Consider the following 21,492-nt stretch of genomic DNA (forward strand, 5'->3'; position numbering starts at 1 on the left):
GGTTCTACTGCTCCCTCATATGAGTCAGGGACAAATCTGTGGGTTGTGCAAGTCCTCAGTTCACTTGGATTTTCCTCTTGGCTTTTTATTTGAGTATTGTAAACAATCGGTAGAAAATAACCAGGAATCAGATACCCCTGTCAGCTTGGTATGTTTTCAAGCCACTCTGGCCTGGCACAGATGTTGCACAGCAATGAGTTAGGCTGTCTGCAGGAGTTCCACTAAGTGATTAATCAGAGGACTTAGTACCTGGTTTTCCCCCCTCACAGCTTAGTCCTTGAGTCACACCAAATCAACCATATAATTCTGAAAATGATAATCATTCTTTATAGTGCATGAACCTTTAACATACTGCTTAAGTAGGAAAGTACACCCTAAATGCATTGGTCACGAAGACTTACTGTGGCCTTAACAACACTAGATGTTTCTGGAGAGGCACAGGGGAGCATGCCTGCAGTTCCAGGACTTTAGAGCTCAGGGAAGAGAGATGTGGGCTCAAGGCCGGTCTGTCAGGTGAGCAGGCCCTTCAGGAGTAATTTGGATATGTTTTTTGTTTTGTCTCTAGCACTGACATGTTTGTTCCTGGGTTTATTTTTCATAAAATTGTGCCCCACTTGCCATGTGCTCCAGGGCCTCTAGCACACTGTGTGTTTGTCTACCCAAACCCTCCCTCTCCTTGGGTCAGGCGTTCTTCTTTTCCCACAAGCCGGAAGGGCTAAATAATGTCCTGGTCACTAAGCTGGGAAATGTTAGAATTGGGTCCAACTCAGTCTTTTTTTAGTTTTCATTGATATATTTTTTGTGAATTTCTGATCTTTGGATATAAATTTGTCCAGTTTGTAAGAAGTCCCCCTGCTTTGTGAGACTCTCACGCGGTTGCCCAGGCTGGGCTCGAATGCCCTGGGCTCAGCAGTCCTCTTGCCTTAGCCTTGTAAGCCACTGGATGGCAAGCATATGTCATTGTTCCCACTTTGCCTGTTTCCTGACTCAGTAAAAACGTAGTGCTCTGACTAGTTTTTAGGAAAGATTTTTTTTACTTTTATTTTATGTCTGTAGGCATTTTGCCCACATGTGTGTCTGGTGTCGACAGAGACCGGAAGAAGGCACTGGATCTCTGTAACTAAAGGTACAGATGATAGTGAGCCACCATGTGGGTGCTGGGGACCACACTTGAGTCCTCTGGAAGAGCAGTAAATGCTCTTAATTGCTGAGTCATCACTCCAGCCTGTTTTATATTTCTGTACTTGTCAAACCAAATTAAATCCCCTAAAAATGGCTCTTGTTACTGATATGGTTTTATACTTTACAGTCTTAACTTTGTTTTCCAGCTTTGTTTTTCATAAGTTAAAACAGTTGATGCTAGATTGTGAGTGAACATGCTGGTAAAACAGTTGCATTGGGCACACTTCAGAACTTTTGAAGCATGATATCAAAAACAAACACTGTTTTCTGTGCTGATGTGTATGTGTATATGTTCATACATATAAAAACACACTGTTTTCTGTGCTGATGTGTATGTGTATATGTTCATACATATAAAAACACACGCTGTTTTCTTTTTTTTTTTTTTTTGGTTTTTCGAGACAGGGTTTCTCTGTGGTTTTGGAGCCTGTCCTGGAACTAGCTCTTGTAGACCAGGCTGGTCTCGAACTCACAGAGATCCGCCTGCCTCTGCCTCCCAAATGCTGGGATTAAAGGCCCACACACTGTTTTCTGTGCTGTATGTTCATACATACAAAATGGAAAGGGATCTTCAGTTTTCCCACCAAGGGTATGTACCTCAGACTACATTAGGAATGAATCTACAAATTTGCCATTATTTGGATATTCCCACTAAAATCTAGTACTTTTCCCAACAGAGGGATACACTTAAACATTCAAGCGTCTGGAGAAAACATAATTTTCATTCCTTGGATGGGACATCAACCAGAGCCTTTCACCCTCAGACAGGGTTGCCTCTCCTCTCAAGTCCCGTAAGTGCCCCACGTTCCCTCGTGCCCAGCACCTGCAGGCAGCTGGCATGCTCGCAAGCACCTCAGCTAACGTTAATTGAAATGTTTCAAAGCCTGTGAAATAAATTTTCAGTTAGAAAACCTTGTGGGTTTTGAAACTATATTTAATAGCTATATTGGGAAGGACTATAAATGAAACAAAAATAAAATGTATTTCATTGGTATTGTAATTTTCCCAGTTCTTTTGCTGAACGTTTTAATTGTTATTACGTGTAAAAGAAAAAAATTTTAAAAGATACATTTTTCTTGATGGAAATTCCTCAAAAAAAATTTTTTTTTAGTATCAGCAAATATTGGCACCAGCAGCAATATTATCTAGAAACTGGTACAAATAGTTTCATAGTTTCAAGTGCAGAGGTTAAAGTCTTGCTTTGGAGGGCATGGGCTGTTGTTCAGAGACAGCAAACTGATGCAGGAGGCCCTGGGTTCCATCCCAGCACCAGTTGGGAGGGTGAGGTTGGATGACTGCAAGTCAGGGCTATCCTGGGCTAGAAAGTAAGGCCCTGTCTCCAAAAGGTGGGGTTATGTTTGAAAGAAGACATCTGGATATGAAATTATTCTCCTTGAAGTGTTCCACACACAACCATGCATATACACACCTATGCATGTACACCCACACATATACACACATGCACTCGTGTGGATAAACTAGTAGAATGGAATGAGCTGAGTGGAAGTTTAGTAGGTGCAAGACAGATATTTAGCAAGAACCTAGCATGACAGACAGAAAGGGGAGGGAATGGTAACCTTGAAAGGGCCATAGACAACAAAGTGACCTTCTCATGGCGTCCAGCAGAGCATGGAGAATGAAGAGGAAAAGGAAGCCAGAGCTTTTCTGAAGCATGAGTCAGGCTGAGAATTGTACAGATTCGTTCTTATTTATTTGTTTTTGTTGGTTTGTTTTATATGGTCTGGCTCTGGGACACATTTGATTCAGAGATGTTTTCAGTGGTATTAAAAGGTTGAACCCATTTGAATAAGCAAATGCTAGGAAAGTGCCCTACCAATCTTTTTCCATGGTTTTTTGTGGTCTGGGATGGTTGGCTTTGAGGCAGAGTCTCCCAGAGTTTTCCATTCTGGCCCTGAGCTTCCTGTCCTCTTGCCTCAGCAACCTATGCGGTTTATTGGGTTACCATCTCTCCTAGCCATAATTTCATCTGTTTCTTCTCAGACCAGCACATCAGATTTTTTTTATGTATATCTTATATTAATTCCAAAAACAGATAAAATTCTCATGTTGTATCTGCCCTTAAGTAGAGCTTCCATTTTTAGTGTGCTTTGATAAGTGGTTTACGAGAAATATAATTTAGTGTATGCTGGTGATTGAAAATCCAGAGCACTATTTTTTAAAGCCATTTTCTGAAAAGTATTACATTTCTTGGGACTGTTATAGTGGATAGGATGCCAGCACTCTCATTTTTCCCCTTTTAATTTAAGCTCTTAAGTGGTACAGGCTCCACACACACACACACACACAAACACACACACACACGCGCACACACGCACACACACACGCGCACATACCCCAAGTACACAGATATATAAGGTATACAAGTAAAAGTCCTGGGATGGAAAGATAGTTCAGTAGGTAGTGCTCAGCTCACAAGCCTAAGGAGCTGAGTTCTGATCCTCAGTGCCCATCAAGAGCACCCACTATAGCATGTGTCTGTAGTCCTGGGGATGGGAGGCAGAGACGAGGGGAGAGGGGAGCTCTGGCATTTGTTTAACCACCAATCTAGTAGCATCAGTGAGCCCCACGTTCAGTGAAAGACCTTGACTCATAAAGGGAGGTAAAGAATGACTGAAGAAGATGCCTGACATTGACTTCTGACCTCCACACGCGTGCATATCTGTAAACACATGCTTGCACTTGAACACAAATTCATACAACACACACACACACACACACACACGAGTAAGAGTCCTTGTACAGAGACACCACATAAGCTTTAGTTTTGGGAAAATCCTAGTTCCATTTAAAACATAGTCAAAGTGCTTTTATGAGTATCTGGGGTTTTCCCATATTAGTTAATAGAATGAGAATGAGAGAAAAATATGTGGTAAGCCTCATTATTTGAAGTAAACTGTTAATTAGTGAATTTTTATTACTTTAAGGATATGCTTTGGGCCAGCGAGATGGCTCAGCAGATAAAGGTGCTTGCTGCCAAGTCAGATGACCTAAATTCAATCTCTTGGGCCCACATGATGGAAGGAGAGAACTGACTCTGTGTGTGTCCTCTGACCTCTACGTGTGTGCCCTAGCACGCATGTACCCACACATGTACAAAACAGGAGATAAATGTCATTTAAACAATATGCTTTGGCTGGAGAGATGGCTCAGTGGTTAATAGCACTGGCTGCTCTTCCAGAGGTCCTGAGTTCAATTCCCAGCAACCACATGGTGGCTCACAACCATCTGTAATGAGTTCTGGTGTCCTCTTCTGGCCTGCAGGCATACATGCAGGCAGAACACTATATACATAATAAATGAAATCTTAAAAAAACAACAATATGCTTAACTTGGATTTTCTGAGTGTTTTATTAATTTAAAAGGTAGTCCATTAAATATTACAACTAATTATTTTGCCTTTAGGTTCCTCAAAGAAAAACACAGTCGGGTTGCTTTGATCTGGACACGTCGCTGCTGCATCTGAGAAGTTTGTCCTCCAGAAGGTAACGACTCAGAGAGTGTGTGTGTGTGTGTGTGTGTGTAAAACAATGGCACAGCAGACCTGCTGACTCTCAGTCAAAGTGTAGTAAATATATATATATTTGGGGGGGGCGACTAGAGAGACAGCTCAGTGGTTAAGAGCGCTGGCCGCTCTTGTAAAGACCCTGATTCAATTCCCAGCACTCATATGGTGGCTTGCAACCACATGTAACTCTAGTTGCAGATGTAATCTGACCTTCTTATGGCCTCCACAGACACGAGGCATACGTAGTGCACAGATGTACATACAGACAAAACATCCTCTGTACATAAACTTTATAAAAATAAAAATTTTTTTAATTAAAGAAAAAGGAAGTCTTGTTTTCATCATGATGTTGCACACGCAGCGAGCCTCACTGAGCTCTTGTCACCGTAACCAGAAACACACCAGCTTACGGTTTGACATAGTCATTCATTGTCGCCGTAACCAGAAACACACCAGCTTACGGTTTGACGTAGTCATTCATTGTCACTGTAACCAGAAACACACCAGCTTAAGGTCTGAAGTCAATTCATTCATTTCTGTTCCTTAACCTCTGTCTTCTAGCCACATTGCCTCCCTCCCTTCTTCCTTCCTTGTCAGCACTGGGATCCAGCCGAGGACCTCATATATAGTAGTTAAGCATTCTACCACTCTCTGGGCTCTATCTCCAGCCCTGTAATTACAGTCACATAATTTTGCCTTTGAATTCTTGTTTTCAGCTGAAAGTGAGATGGATGTAAAATTCTGAATATCATACATTTCCAGTAGCTTCCGCTCTGCGATATATTATAAATTATACCCTGAAACTCTTCATGAATGATGTTTGTATGTATGTATTCTTTACCAAATATTAGCAACAGAATATTTAATATGAAATTTCACTACAAATTGTGTCTTAAAATTTGATAACATTAATTTTATTATGGTAGTTTGAATGAATTTCTAATTCTAATCAGCTTTTACTCCTTTTTACAGATGTAAATAAGAAAATATTGCAGTTAATGTGTTCTTTTTTCCTTGTTTTTTTTTTTTTAAACAGCTCTCGACCATATCTGAATATTGAAGAGGACCCAGATGCTCATGGAAAACCTTTTCTGAGTTCGAGTGCTCCAGCAATCACAAGTCTTAGTCTCCTAGGAAGTTTTGAGGTAATGCTGTTTTGAAACTGTTTTAGGGGTTGAAGTTCCCCAAACTAGGACTATTATGTCTTCACCCTTTCTGAAAAGGGAATAAATGTTAGACTCTTTCTCCAAAGCCTTGAAATTACTTATCTTGCCCTTCTCAAGTGATCACCCAATTGAAGGGATGCTCTGCACACACCATAATGTGCTCATTGGTCAGTTCTCATAAGCTTGTGAGGGGCTTGAGAGCGCCTAGAACGCTGACTCCCTCAGAGGTGGTCCCTGGGCGTGAGCACCAAATGAGTAGGCAGAGCTCTTCCACTCTGGTTTCTGTACTGTTGTGTCTCAAGTGCATATTTTCTCACAAAGCCCCATATATTCTACAGCAGCATTTTTTAAAGAAGCAATAATTTTTCAATATGACAAGCGTTTGGCTTAGCTTTCTAATGCAACTTCTATATGTGGCCTGTTTAAGTCCTTCTAGCACCTTCTAGGGGGCTCTCTCAGGGGCAAATACCTTCTATGGTAGAGTGTTTTGTTTTGTTTCAAAATCTGGCCTATTTTGAACATAGCCTAGGCTAGCCTTGAACTCAGAAATCCTGTTGCCTCAGATACCCAAGTGCTGAGATTACAAGTGTGACTTATTATAACAGCCATCATTTTTCTTCTTGAGACCCGGTCTCTCTACGTCACCCAGCCTAGCCTTGAACTTACTCTCTAGCGCAGTCTGGCTCCCAAGTGGCTACTCACAATACTCTTGCTTTAGCCTCCCAAATGTAGCAAATGCATGCTATCATGGAAACTAGAAAATACAGTCAAGTATTTTCTTAAATAGAAAATAAAGTTAAGGCTTGCCAGTAGTGGTGCATGCCTTCAATCCAGCACTCAGGAGACAGAGGCAAGTGGACCTCTGACTTCAGGAAAGCCTGGTCTACAGAACAAGTTTCAGGACAGCCAGGGCTACACAGAGAAACCCTATGTTGGAAAAGAAAGAAAGAAAATGAAATTAATTACTAACTTTTCTATCTTTTTAAAACACAGCTTGTTACTTTGTCTTCCAGGAATCTGTTCTGAATTACCGTTTAGACCCCCTCGGCATAGTTGATGGCTTTACTGCCGAGGTCGGAGCCAGTGGTACTTTCTGCCCCACACACTTAACTCTGCCGGTGGAAGTGTCATTCTACAGTGTTTCGGATGATAATGCTCCCTCGCCTTATATGGCAAGTACTTTTAATTGTCTTTTTCTGCAAGAATCAGGGAACCTAAGAATAATTCACACCTTTGCTTCAGTCCTGTCCTTGAAAGCGTGAAGCAATTCCTAAGAGAAAGTTAGAAAGTGAATACAGATCAATAAGCCAAAATACTGTCCATGACCTTTTTCTCAGCTGGCTTAAATAACAGGTGGCCTGTTTTGCATTTGAAAGAGGTGCTGAAATTTTACTCATTTCTTCTGCATGACTTACTGACGACTGACACAGTCAGTCCAGCTTGCTAAGTTCACACAAATCCCCAATCTTACTGTACACTCTAATTCCAGACGGCTGCCTTCTCACATGGTTCCTATCTCAGACTTGTGGCTACCTGAGGTCCCCTTACCCTTCTCCCCTTCTCCTGTTTAGTTTGTCTCTGGCCCATCCTTTTTTGATCCCGGGGTGCTAGAGAGTGTGAGTGTGAGCTATTTCTGATCACACCAGTGTCTCAGTGGGGAGTAAGAGAGCTCCTGGGAATTAGAGCACAGTCCTGAGCCTGAGGTCCTATAAATTTACCTTTCCCATTTCCTACTGCAGTGGATTCTGGGTAAAACCAGCATTACCCTGCAGAAGCTTCTGGAGTGTATATAAACACTTCTTCAAATACAGAGGAGCGGTTTGTAGTGATCGTAAAGCGCAGAGTCACATTGTCTCTGTGAGAAGCAGAAATTCTCACAGGCCTAGAACTGTGCAGCCCTAGCCCTGGCTTAGCACCTGCCGGTGGCTTCCTCTCTCCTGCCTTCAGTGCTTTGAAGAACATTAGTGAAAATGTCTTTTGTTAAAAATAAAAGCTATGAAAAGCGTTATGTATACCTGAGGGGAGGAGACGCTATGCTTTAGGGACCTAAATATGGTCATCTCATTGCTGACCTAGTTTGTCAAGGAGGTTAGTTTAGGTTTACTCCATTTTTAGGGTGAAATTTTTGTCAGGGTCCTTCCTAGTATATTACTTTGATAGAAGATAATGGTCTGGGTGGGAAAGGAAACAGAATTCCAAAATACAGTCAAACAGAGGACTTGAGTAGTTCTTGGAAAGGGGCTAAGTCAGCCTACTGAATTAAGTTAATCTATCCTTTTAAGGATGCCTGCCATATCTCAGTAGGTTTAAGACCAGCATGGGCTATATAGTAAGTTCTAGAAGAGCCTTGGCTACAGAGGAGAATCCTATCTCAAAAGCCTAAAGCAACTAAAAAGCAATGCCTGCCTGACTTTCCTGTGGTAGTCTTCACTCAGCTGCCTGCCATATTTCCCTTTCATAGTGGCTCACTTCAAACAGTCCGTCACAGATTATCTTAAATGTTGTTCCTTCTATTTTGATAGCTTAATCCTCTTTAAAAGGACTGATCATGTTTTGTAAGATAGGACTGTTTTGTTAGATGATACATACCACAAACCATCAGGAGTAATGCACCTTTGTTATGTTACTCTAATAATTCTATGACCTTTCCTCACAGATTGAATGGTCCCCAGAGGTAAAATGTTAGGACAAAACAGTCTTGTGAGATTTTGTATCAAACAATTCTTTAAAAATTAATTCTTCATGTTGGCATCAACGATAAGAGTGTTCTCCAGGAACTCCACCGTGCCACTCAGCTGCTTAGAAGCTGCCAGAGAAGCCAGCCATCACGGTGGTGAATTCAGGCCAGGCCTTGCGCTATGGACTCATGACTGGCCAGGTGCAGCTTCCGCCTGTTTGTAATTGGTCAGGCTAAGGCTTGCAGCTCTCAGTTTTTCATCTACTGTTCCAGATCAGTTTTTATTGCTGTTTCTTTTGGTTTTTGACATGCAATCCATGTAGGCTGGTCTGACGTCAAAGTCTATGTAGCTGAGGCTGGCTTTTAACTCCTGGTCTTCTTGCCTCCACATCCCAAGTGCTGGGTTACTGGTGTATCATCACACCCAGCAATTCATATTCTTTATTACATAATAACTTAAAGGTTACTTTTGTGTGTGCTAGGAGTCTGTCAAGTTTTGTTTATTTTAACCTTACTATTACAAAAATGCCAGAGGAGATATTTCTTTATGTTCCTAATTTTATATTAATAAATATTAATAGCCTGGCCTATGAAACAAATCAGGTAATAGTAATCAAATCCTGATATTTGTATTTCCTAACTGTCCAGTGCTTCTACTGGTTTTATGTCCTTTAGAGATTGTTGTTTGGCAGCTAGGGTGATGGCTTAGCAGTTAAGAACGCTGGCTACTCCTCCAGAGGACCCAAGTTTGGTTCCCAGTACCCACCTCGGGCAACTCACAACTATCTCTGATGATAGTTTCAGGAAATCCAGTGCCCTCTTTTGACTTCCAAGTGTACTGTAGTCATATGCACAAGTACACACAATTAAAAAGAAGAAAAAGAAATGGTTGTATTGAGTGCTGTCCTAAACGTAAAAGACCTTTTAAAGATCTTCAGTCATATCTGCTTAATCACATTATTATTATGTTCTTAAAACTATCAGAGTTGTATATTTCTCCTTGTATGAGAAGGAAGTTGTGAGGTAGGATAGTAACTCCTGACTCTACCAGTGTGATTATAAATTAGCTATCATTTTAATAAGCTTTACCTTTTCTTTCTGGAGCTAGAATGAAGAGCGTGTTTTTCATGTAACTATCCACAATGCTTGTTCTTGAATGTCTCAGTGAATATGCTGAGCACACTGTGGGGAAATACTGTCTAACATCGCTGCTGTCTGTGGGAAGTTAGGATCATATGTCAGAGTATGGCTCTCTCTTCACCTTGGTCCACTCCCTCGTACTCCCAACCTAGGTCTAGTTTCAAAGCCCAACAAAGATACCACCTAGTGCAGCAGGCCTGTGTTATATGTACCTTATGATTTCTATTTACAATACGTAATGATGGAATCATGAACTTTGTACAGCACACACTTACTCTGCTTGCCTGCCTTAACTACTGGAAGGAAAAGAATCACCCAGAAAGTGGACAAGGGTCAGATTCACTGTTGCCACCTGTGGTCACCCTGGTTTGTTGAGAAGCTTTTGCACATTCAGTCTGAGCTTTGAACTTACTTTATACATTGTTTGGACTTAGCAGGAAAAAGTACCTATGCTTAAGGTTAAGGTTTCCTTAAACTTGGCTTATCATCAGGAAAGTCCTGTTGAAAGGAAGATTTGGTTTGGTAGATCTGGAGAGTGGCCAGGCAGACTGCTTTTCCAGCAAGGCCGTGTGTGCTGCTGCTGCTCCTGCCGCTCTGAGCACCAGACTATGTTGAGGACCTCGTTGTCTCCTCTTAGATTCCTCTAGGGAAATGACTGCACTTTCCCTTTCACCTCTCCTCGAGTCTCACCCCAGATAGTCAAGCTACTGTGCTTGAGTTTTAGAGCCAGTTCAAAGTCTTATATCCTTAACAAATAAACAGCTAAAAGGCAATGCCTGGGTGTTCCAGCACTCGAGAGGCTAAGGTTGGAGGAGTTTCATCAGTTCTAGCCCAGTCGTGGCTACAGAGAAGGCTTTGTGTAAACAAAAAAGCCGGCCAAAAGAAATAGAAATAAGCTGGCCATGGTGACACACACAGTGTAATTCCAGCACATGGAAAGCAGAAGCAGGAGACTCTGGAGTTCAAGGCCAGCCTCAGCAAACAGTATGTTTGAGACCAGCCTGGACTACATGAGACCCCGTGATATAAAAATGTAAGATTAAGACAACGTGACTCAGGTACTTCTAAAGTAGTATTTCCTCTCGGAAAAGGGAGTTGTGTGGCTTTTTCACAAAACAGGCAGACTTGTGTTGCTGTGAAACCTTCGTGTTTCACGTTTGCTTTGAACATCTCTTCCTCTGGAAATTTATCAGACTGAAACCCAGCCCTCAACCCCACTTACCTGATGACTGCATTCTTTTCTTCTTTCTGTCATTAGGAATTCAAATGTGTAAGTTGACTCCCTGATTGAAGAATTCCTTCCAGCTGGGGCCCAAAATTATACTTTGTGTGCTCACTACTTTTCCATACTCCAAGACTAATCAAATCATTTCTTTGCTTCTCCATTCCCCTCCTCTTAGACTAATCCTATGGCCTCGCTTTGCTTCCTTATGGCTAGGAAACCTGACCCCTTAGACTGTCTCAGTGGCAATTCTCAGCAGTGCGGCCTTATGTAATGCTGTATGCTGCTTGTTGCAGCATGTCCAGGAAGAGCAGCACTGAATGGTTTCTTTAGAAGGGGGAGCCTCGCTGTTTTATCCACAGACTGTATCTCAATGCAGTTTCCATAGAAATATGTTACTGAACTTGAATTAACCTGTTATGTTCTTGCTTTTGTCTTTTATATACCTATGCACTCAATTTGTCTTCTTTTGTTTCAAGGGTGTGATTACTTTAGAGTCCCTTGGTAAAAGGGGTTATCGAGTACCTCCTTCAGGAACGATACAAGTGGTATGTGTTTTATAGCCTACAATTGCAATAATCATTCTCTCACACACATATAGAGCTTAGCCCTTTCTCCTGCTACTGCTGCTGCAACAACCTCGGTAAGTAACAGTGGGGCTGCAGCTCTGTTTGCAGTTGCCATGCTCTGCCCCAGGAATGAGCATTTGGGGGACCTCCATTAAAGAAAAAGATTAGTGAACTAATAGAGGTGAATGCTTTAGACAAGTAATACGGATGATTTACATGACGCCAACTGACCTGTTTCCAGTGCCTTCTATTAAATATAAGCCATATTGAGATTGACCTATATAAAAGGAGACCCCCAGAATAGTAGTGTCACTCTGGTAGGAAAATTTGGGAAACGAGGTGTTATTCCTAGGGTAATGATTTCTAAAACTGAACCAATGCAATCTGATGATTCCAGGGCAGAGAAGGTGGCATTCCTTCATCTATAGATTCATCTAATTTAGACTCAGGATACCCCTTATAACCAGGGCAGGCCTGATGTACGTTATCTTACTGTTACCCGCAAGGATAGCACCACAAGTCCTCAGTCTGCTTCAGATTTTGCAGACTGGAAGAATCTGGCTGAGGCTGGCTGCTCACACTTAGTCCCTGTTCTAGCCTACAAGTTCTCTGAGTGCTGGGACCTCAGGGAGTCTGGTCACACCGTACCATATCCGTACCAGTGCTAGGCCAAGCCTGTGCATTTGTCTGGCATCTCACAGGGTGAGACAGTAGTGAGCAAATGCGTGTGTACCATAGAAGAATGGCTGCATATTAAAATGAGTTTCTCTATCCCAGACATTTTCTAAAGTTAAAGTGACAGGTACCCGTTCCCTAGCTCCTGACTGTGAAACCCGTGAGGGCATGTGGATCATTGGAGAGCTAACTGTGAGCTGCCCTAGGAATAAGACATTAACTCAGAAAGAGAAGTCCACCTCTCAGTGGTCCATCTTAAGCATGATTCTATTTCTTACATGGTTTGAAATCCTGGGTCTGCTTGTGCTTGTTGAATGTGTCAGCCTTGATCTTAGCACGTGCTAGGTTGTAAACTTGGATCATAATGTTGATGTATTTCTCATTTTGATTCAGTGAGTGATGTCCAGTCCCTGGGATGAGCTTCTGAAAGCATGGCACCAAGTTACCGATTGATGTGTTGGTAATTTGGTTAAAGTCAGTTCAGCAGCTTGGGTTTTTATTTACAAATGTATATTTATAAAAAATGATTCATAGCCAAGAACAATTGAAGTACTTCATTCTTCTCTGAGAATACGTATTTTGGTCTGTAATGATACTGATGGTTTGTAAAGCCTGACTGTTTGTGAACGATTTCAAGAGTGAAAACAGTGTTGCTGTAGACTTTGGATCTAATGAGAATGAGCTTTATTTCCTGGCCTTGAAATGTTTTCAATAGAAAGTCTCCCCTTGAGCGTTTATAGCGATTTTATAGTAAGTAGTTAAAACACCCGCTTTTTTAAAATCCTTGTTTGCTGAGCTTGTATTTTTATTTTAAAATTTGCAGTCCATTAAAATATGAGAAAAATTGAATCCACCTTGAGGATTTGCGCTTAATATCCAGTGAAGCTAATATTTGAAATGATGAAACCCAAAATATTCTAATGCAGAATACACCATGAAAAGTGTGTTATGCTTAAATTAGAACAATTTCTGAAAATCTGAACAATAACAAAAATGTGTCTGGTTTGCTATTAATATGAAATTTGTGACAAAAGATTTTGACTTATTACAAGGTTCTCTTATTGTGACATAAGAAATGAAGTTGAATCTTTGATTATTTTGTGAACTTTTGAAACGTTAATGTTAGCCTCTGAAATGAAACTTATCCAGTGGAATTAGATTACTAAACCACCTGTTTAGTTACTGGCATGGTGTTCTGAGTCATGTAAATGTATCATCATTGTGAAGAATAACCTCTCTGTTGTTTCTTCAGACCTTATTCAATCCTAATAAGACTGTGGTGAAGATGTTTGTTGTGATGTATGACCTACGAGGTATGCCAGCCAATCACCAGACATTCCTGCGACAGAGGACGTTTTCTGTTCCTGTTAAACAAGAAATGAAGAGAAGTATTAATAAGGACAACGTCCAGCACACAGCACAGTTATTACGCTACCTCATACATCTGAGGTAATGTTTCAAATTAATAGGACAATGTAACAACATTACACTTGGTTTTTAAGGAAACGATTTGACTGAGTGGACCAGTACCGTGTAATCTGCTCATGGGGTCTTTTGACAGCATGCTGATGTGGAGAACATGTGGCATTCATTCTTACCACCCTTGCTACTTATTGAAATCAGGGCTCACACTTGTAACTGTTAAATGGGAAACACTAAAAGTCAGAATGAAGCCTGGTAATTCAAGCAATAAGTTTTTAAATGAGTGATGTTGATAGAAACTCACTCTGAGCCATCAGCCTGGTTTGCAGCTAGCAGCAGGCATATAGCAAAGTGACAGAGTTGGCTATGGAGCCTCACAGCAGCTGGGTGGTAGAGGCATCCGGGTGCTTTTCCATCTCCAAAATCAGCAATGTATTTTATAGCAGCACAGTCGGTTTGAAGTGGTTCTGTTTCAGGTGGCTGTTAGCAACGTGTAGATAGTGACCATATTGCACAGAGGGGTTCTGAAATTGACTCAGTCTCTCCTTGACCATTTCCTGTAGGGCTTGCTTCTAGAAATCTGGGAGGTAACAGTGCTGACATGGAGAACACATTTTAGAGATGCCTTATCCTGCAAGTTACTGAACTCTAGGTTGTATAATGGCTTTGTTGTCTGTTGTCTTTCTGGCCCATCTTGCCAATATCTCTAAGGGGAATTTTAAGCCTCACAAGCCCCGTGTAGCCCTCAGGAACATTGAGCAAAGCAAATCAGAAGTCAGCAGCTTGTTCCTGTAACTATAGAACATTTTCAGCCATATCAGTGATTGACTCTCTAATGTCAGGAACCCTGTGGGTCCCAGGTATCCAGAGTATAACCACCAATGCTGCAATTAGGGGGGTAGGGAGTTAGTTAGACATGCAAATTCCACACCCGTAGAAGTGACTGACTGTTCAAGCTATAAGTATGAAAAGCTGTCTATAAAACACAAACTTGAAAAAAAAATTTCTAAAGAAGACACATGGGCCAGTGAGATATGACCTACATGGTAAACCAACTCCCACAAGGTGTTCTTTGAACTTTACTTTCATGGTTCAAGTACCCCCTCACACACACATACACACAAGTTTTTTTAATGTAAAGAAATTTAAATATATGTAAATGTCTCCAGATAGTTAAACCAAGCACTTGGGGAAGCAGGGGCAGGAGGACTGACTGCCATGAGTCCAAGGTCATCCCAGACTATATAGTGAATTTCATGTAAACCTGGATAATTGAGTGATATCCTGGTGCAAGAAATTTAAAAAGCAAATAGATAAAATGAGATGTTTAATGAAATAGCAGCAGATAAATACAAGGAGATGTGTAATGAGATAGCATGCTATAGCAATACTTCCAATGGTTGGCAGTGCTGCTTACTGAGAGAGTGTCTCCCTAGTTTGAGGAAGGCCCTGGATTCAATTTTCAGTGCTACAAAAATGAATAATAATAGTAGAAATAGTAACAAGCCAACACTGGTGATGTAGGCATTTATTTTAGCAGGTTGAGGGGCTGAGGAAGGAGGATCCCAAGTTCAGCTCTACCTGGGCTACAGTGCATGATCAAGACCAGCCTTGGCAGCATAGTGAGACCTTGTCAGAATTAAAAGAAAAAGGAGGGCTGAAGACACAGCTTACAGCCTTTGCATGTATAGTCAACATTTACCCCAAATCAGAGACCTCTCCTTTTAGTCTTCACCCAATGCCTAAATACTCAGAAGTATTTATATACAAATGTACAGAGCCTAATTGAAGAAATGGTGTCTTCCCTAAGGCTTTCCAAGGTGAAAACTTAGGGGAGGAGTGTGAGCCGGCCAGTGAAGTCCACCCTGGCACATGTTGTCACACCAGGCCTTTCCATTAGTTTTAGAGTAAAATCCACAAACACAGACTATTTCTGCTATGGCAAAGAAACTAGGAGAAATTAGCACTGTGTGGAGTCTGCTGGGGAAGGTTAGTGGAAGATAGAAACAGCTCCGAGCCAGCTTTTGATTTCATTTCACCACTAACTTTTATCATTACTGCTAGTGGTGTTAGGTTTGATGATTTTGTTTAACTAACTGCTAAGAATAGCAGTGATTATCCCAGAACTTGAAGCTTACCTGGCATGATGCATACATCTGTAATACTAACAGCACTAAGGACGCTAAGGCAGGAAGACTGCTAAAAGATCAAGGCCAGCTGTCAGTATATAGTGAGTTCCAGGGCAAGCTTGAGTACTGTTGAGACCCAGCATCAAAACAAAAACTATGGGCTAGGGGATGACTCAGTAGGTAAAGCTCCTGCTGCACAGACCTGAGATCCAGAACAGACATACAGGCTGGGAAGACTGGCAGCCATCTAGAATACTTGCTCTTGGGAGGCGGAGATGAAATTCCTGGAGTGAACTGGCTGGCTAGAGGTGCTGGCTAGTGTTTATGTCAACTTGACATATGTTTATCATTTGGGAAGTGGGAGCCTCAACTGAGAAGATGCCTCCACCAGCTTGGCCTGTGGGCAAACGTGTGATGCATTTCCTGATAGACCCAGATCACTGTGGGAAGTGCCACCTCTGGGTTGGCAGTCCTGGGTGCTACAAGAAAGCAGGAAGAGGAAGCCAGCCAGTAAGCAGTGCCCCTCTATGGCCTCTACTTCAGTTTCTGCCTCTAGGTTCCTGCCTTGAGTCCCTACCCTGACTTCCCAGATTGATGGACTACAAGTTGTAAGATGCAGTAAATGAACCCTTTTCCTCCCCATGTTTGTGTAATTGAGTTTTATCACAGCTTTAGAAACCCTAGTTAAGCTACCAGACTAGCTACACAGTGAGTTCTGGGTTCAGCAAGAGTCCTCCCCTCATAAGTGAAGTGGAGAGCAACTGAGGAAGATACACACAGGGATGCTCACATGCACAAGCACACATTTAAGAAAAACTTGAATCATGTCTGGGTTTTGTTTTGCTTTGAGATAGAGTTTTATATTGGACTCCAGACTGGTTTGTTACTCAATATATAATTCGTAGTGGCCTCAAGCATGACAGTTCTCTTGCCTCAGTCTACGAATGGTGTGATTGCAGACATTCGCAGTAATATACAGAAAGCTTTTAGTATTCTTCAGGTATGGAGTCCATTTTAATCTATCCTAAATCATGGGCAGACACACATTTGTCTGTGTGTCTAGAATATGCCTGACCACAAAGCCCAAGGCATAATCATGTAATTGGCTGGTGTCAGTGGAAATTGGAGACCGTGGATGAGGAAAGTGCAGATCCAGCAGAGGAACAGCAGAGCTGAAACACAGGCTCACAGGAGAAAGAAGCCCTGACCCCACTACAGAACAGGAATGCAGTTTAGGGAGCGATGAATCAGGATTACGTTTAAAGACTCATTCTCTAACATTATTATTCTTTCTTTCTCTGTACTTAGGTTCCAGAGTTCTAAATCTGGAAAAATCTACCTCCATAGAGATGTACGGCTCCTGTTCTCTAGAAAGTCCATGGAGGTTGATAGTGGCGCTGCGTATGAACTCAAATCGTACACCGAATCGCCAACAAACCCTCAGTTTTCACCAAGATGTTGATGGGGTGGAGGGGCAACTAAAAGTATTCGCTCAGTACCCAAGCCTGAACGTGAGCATTCACAGAATGGAGTACATCAAATCAGAGCCAGGAGAGTGGCCCTCCTCCATTGTCCTTAACCAGGTTTATTAAAGGACCCCTGAAGTGAGATCCATGACTTCAAGTGGACTGGAAGCATTCGTGTCTTCATCCTTTTCATACTGTCGAAACCACTTCATTGGACAGCTGCAATAGCAAAATCCCCAGTTAGATTAGTGTTTGCACATTTTATTTCTGTTATTTAATATTTAATGTTTTCCTTCATACTCAAGTGATGTTTGTCTCTAGTGTTCTAATGTAGCACAATCCTATGTAAAATCATCCCATGTATTTTTGACGTTAATGTTGAAATCTGAAATATATGCACAAGTCTTTAATTTTTGTGTGGTGTGTTTTAAGTGCTGTTCATTTAAGCTACTGAGAATGAAATGTTGGGCTTCTTTAAGATTAATGCACTATGCAAGCATGTATGCTTTTTATATCTCTCTGGGTTAGTTTTTATAACACTCATCCAGGGGCTGTCTCTGGAGTAACATACTGTTCTCGGTGCAGTCGGAGAAAGCTGCTCTATTCCCCTGGCAAGCTCTCAGCCTCATGCCCATTCTCATTCCTTCTAAGGTCCTCACCCCAAAATGTTCTATTTTTCCTGAATCACTACTGTAGAGGTTTTACTTAAATTGTTGTCCCATGCTAGATAATTTTCTCACACTTTTAAAAAGAATATGTACTTTTCAAAACAAATTAATATTTATATTGTAAATATATGCAGAAAACTAAAATGTGTATTTGGCTTTTCTTTTTAGATGAGACATTTATATGACTGTTGCATTAGCCATCAGACAGTTTCCATTCTACCTCTGCAGCTGCCAAGGAGAGAAGCATTTGGAAACTGCAAAGGCTACCAAGCAAGGGAGCTTGACTGGACGTAGCAGAAGCCTCCTCCTGTCATGCTTGGATAGAACACAGTAGTCTTGATATTCACATTGGGGTGATGGGCAGCACACTAGACAACACGGCAGGAATATTTGGAGTGCAGATCAGGATTGGGTCACACTCCTGTAATCCCAACACTGAGGGGGCAGAGGTTAGAGGATTGCTTCAAGTTTGAAGCCAGCTTGGTCTACATAGTGAGCTCCAGGACTAGACCCTGTGGTGGGGGGGAGGGAAAGATGGGGGGAGGAGAGAGAGAGAGCCTATTTGAACTACCAAGCATCTCACTTGGTTTCAGATAATTTTCAAGTCTCCTATCTTCTAAGTTGAAAATCCATGCTCTCCTTTGATGAACTGTAGATCAGTCATGGAGTGCTTGTCTGACATGCACAAAGCCCAGAGTTAACCCCACAGCACAGACTGAACCAGGCATGGTGGTACATATTGTAATCCCAGCACAAGGGAGACTGAAGCAGGAGGATCAGGAGTTCAAGGTTATTCCTGATTCATAGTGAGTTTGAGGCCAACCTGAGCTAAAAATCTGTCTCAAAAACAAAGGGAGGGAGGGTGGGAAGGAAGAAAAAAATCTGATCTTTTAAAAGCTTTATGTGTTTACCAGATTCCAAATATTGTGTGCACATTCACATCAGAACCACCAGAGGGAATTTTGGTTGGCATCTGTTCTTGGACTGGCCTTAATTGTAAGAATCTCTGTCAAGAGTGTTTGGGTGTTTCTAATCTCGATGGCTACTTCTTTAAGCATTCCGTTCCTGTACTAGCCACATTAAATGCTCAGTGGCATCTAAATGCCAATATATGATTAGTAGCTAGTGTGTCCAATAGCACAAATGTAGACTACTCACATCACAGAAAATACTATGGAATAGCCCTATTCTGGATTGATGGCTGGTCAGTCTACAAGGGTAGATGTGATCTCTGGAAGAGGGTAAAACTGGAAGTAAGAGAATGGGATTCAAGAGAAAACATTAAAATCATTTGTCAGGTTTGGGGTCAAGTGCCTTTCCTACTAAGGCCATCCCACTAGCCCCAAAATCTTGTTAGGTAAGTAAAGCCAGGTATAGTGGTACAGGCCTGTAATTCCAACATTTGGGAAACTGTTATTAGAACCCAGCATATAGACTGCACAATTAGTCTGTCTCAAAACAAAAAAAAAATGAACTCGGTCAAAGGTCAGGTGAAAAGGCATAGTGGCTCATATAATCCAGCATTCCAAAGCCTGAAGCAGGAGGACCATGAGTTCAAGTCTAGCTGTAAATCCATAGCAAGTTGAAGGTTAGCCTGAGTTAGACTTGCTGTGGGAGTCCATTTAGCCAAATACTGAAGAGGCGTAAATGACCGGCAAATAGGAATAATCAGGCTAGCTTTAATATCAGCTTTATTAAGGGGAAGAAAGGGATAACTTACAAAACCAAGGTTCCAACGAAGAGCAGGAAACAGAAGGGAAGGCGGGGAGCATACCTGCAAGATTTATAAGTAAATATTAGCCTAAGGGGATCCCACCCTTCAAGCAAGGTGATTGCCTGGGCTTCCCCTACAAAATACCTTTGGAGGACCAGCCCTTTGGATGTGGTCCAAGGTGATAGCTGCAAGAGAAAGCTATCTTGCTCTGGCTCTCGTTTAGTGTGAGGGGAGACTGGACAGCCGAGAGACAGCGCAGGATCAGCAATGGCTTCTGTCCTGTCTCTGCAATTGTGAGTTTGTGCCTTTCCATTGCAAACTCTTTATAAATGGGTTTTATTTCCCCCAGTGTGATTAAACCTATGACCCTGGGATTAAGAGTCCCATGCTGTACCGACTGAGCTACCATTGCAAGTCCTTAATAAATCAGCTTCATTTACCTCAGTGTGATTACACAATATAGACCATTTGTGAAAAATCAAGAAGTAAATGAATTCTGAAGGTTGAACCCAGGAATTCATGATTTCAAGACCAACCTAAAGCACAGTGTGAAACCGCTCATCTCTATGAAGGACAGGGCAGGGGCAGGAATGGTGGCTCGTACCTTCTGATAGGGCATGTACAAGGACCATAGGGAATAAATGTTTCAGGTACAGGGACCAAAGAGAATAAAAATGTTTCAGGAGATCCAATGCTGGGAGCTAGAGTAGCCCAAATTCCTAAACACTGAGATTCCCCAAGCAAAGATTTCAACAATGTATAGCTACAGCTACACATACGAATTCCTTGAGTTGTGTTTCATGGTTTCCATAACTTATATGTAGCTGCCTCCCAGGTGGGGAGACACTGAGGACTTTTCTCTATCACTTTTGTTCCAAACTAAAAAGAGAAAAGCACCAACAACAGAAACAAAACCATATTTCCTTTAAACCGTTGCCATTTCTTGGTTTTCTTTGTTTCTTGGTAAAAAGAGGCAAATAGCTGACTTGAGATTCTGGTTACAGCAGGAATCAGCCAAAGGAGGGAGAATCATTTAGTTTGAGCCAAACTGAGCTTTGCAGCAAATTTGAGGCCAACCTATTTAGCTTCTTAGTAAGCCCCTGTCTTAGCAACAAAAAGTGGAGGATGTGTGGCCAATATCTAGAGGTCAAAAAGAGCGTTTTGAGGAATGGGGTATTGGGAATCAATGTGCAGTTTTAAAGATTAAAGTACATGAGTAATGATGGTGCAGAATCGTGTTCTAACAGGCCCTGGGAATTAAGATTTGTCAAAAGTTGCTTCCTAAAGAATATAACACACTGGGAATGAAAATGGCCTGCCCCCAAACCCTGGCCCTTCTAGCTCCCAGTTCTGGTATCTTGGGCACAGAACTAAATCTGTATGTGATGTGGGATTCCTCTCTGTATGCTGTGAATACCATTGGTTAATAAAGAAACTGTCTTGGGTCTGCACAGAGCAGAAAAGAGGTAGGTGGTGAAAACTAAGCTGAATGCTGGGAGAAAGGAGGCAGAGTCAGAGAGAAGCCAGTAGTCCTGCCGGAGACAGACACTAGGACTTTATTGGTAAGCCACAGCCATGTGGCAATACAAGGATTACTAGAAATGGGTTAAATTAAGATGTAAGAATTAGCCAATAAGAAGCTAGAGCTAGGGCTGGAGAGATGGCTCAGAGGTTAAGAGCATTGCCTGCTCTTCCAAAGATCCTGAGTTCAATTCCCAGCAACCACATGGTGGCTCACGACCATCTGTAGAGGGGTCTGGTGCCCTCTTCTGGCCTGCAGGAATACACACAGACAGAATATTGTATACATAATAAATAAATAATTATAAAAAAAGAAACAATGTGTTTATTAAAAAAAAAAAAGAAGCTAGAGCTAAGCCTGGTGATGGTGGCGCACGCCTTTGATCCCAGCACTCGGGCAGCAGAGGCAGGCGGA

The 21,492-nt window shown here is 41.8% G+C and overlaps 1 protein-coding gene across 5 annotated transcripts in view; it reads left to right on the forward strand.

Annotated features, from left to right (window-relative positions):
* Nucleotides 1-18,009, forward strand: part of Atosa (atos homolog A) — a 69,314-nt gene extending 51,305 nt beyond the window's left edge. For 3 of the 5 annotated variants that reach the window (XM_050125091.1, XM_050125082.1, XM_050125075.1), the window contains 7 exons: nucleotides 1,860-1,973; nucleotides 4,606-4,685; nucleotides 5,745-5,853; nucleotides 6,888-7,046; nucleotides 11,393-11,461; nucleotides 13,410-13,606; nucleotides 17,017-18,009. In XM_050125091.1, the coding sequence (XP_049981048.1) occupies nucleotides 1,860-1,973; nucleotides 4,606-4,685; nucleotides 5,745-5,853; nucleotides 6,888-7,046; nucleotides 11,393-11,461; nucleotides 13,410-13,606; nucleotides 17,017-17,170 (882 nt within the window). In that variant the 3' untranslated portion in view covers nucleotides 17,171-18,009. Of the gene's footprint in view, nucleotides 1-1,859; nucleotides 1,974-4,605; nucleotides 4,686-5,744; nucleotides 5,854-6,887; nucleotides 7,047-11,392; nucleotides 11,557-13,409; nucleotides 13,607-17,016 lie in introns of those variants that run through there. The other 2 variants (XR_007589143.1, XM_050125099.1) reach the window with 2 other exon arrangements.
* Nucleotides 18,010-21,492: the final 3,483 nt, after the last annotated feature.

This window comes from Alexandromys fortis, unplaced genomic scaffold, assembly GCF_014885135.2.
Source record: "Alexandromys fortis isolate MF-2015 unplaced genomic scaffold, M_Fortis_MF-2015_v1.1 scaffold_22, whole genome shotgun sequence".
In the NCBI taxonomy this organism is placed as follows: domain Eukaryota; kingdom Metazoa; phylum Chordata; class Mammalia; order Rodentia; family Cricetidae; genus Alexandromys; species Alexandromys fortis.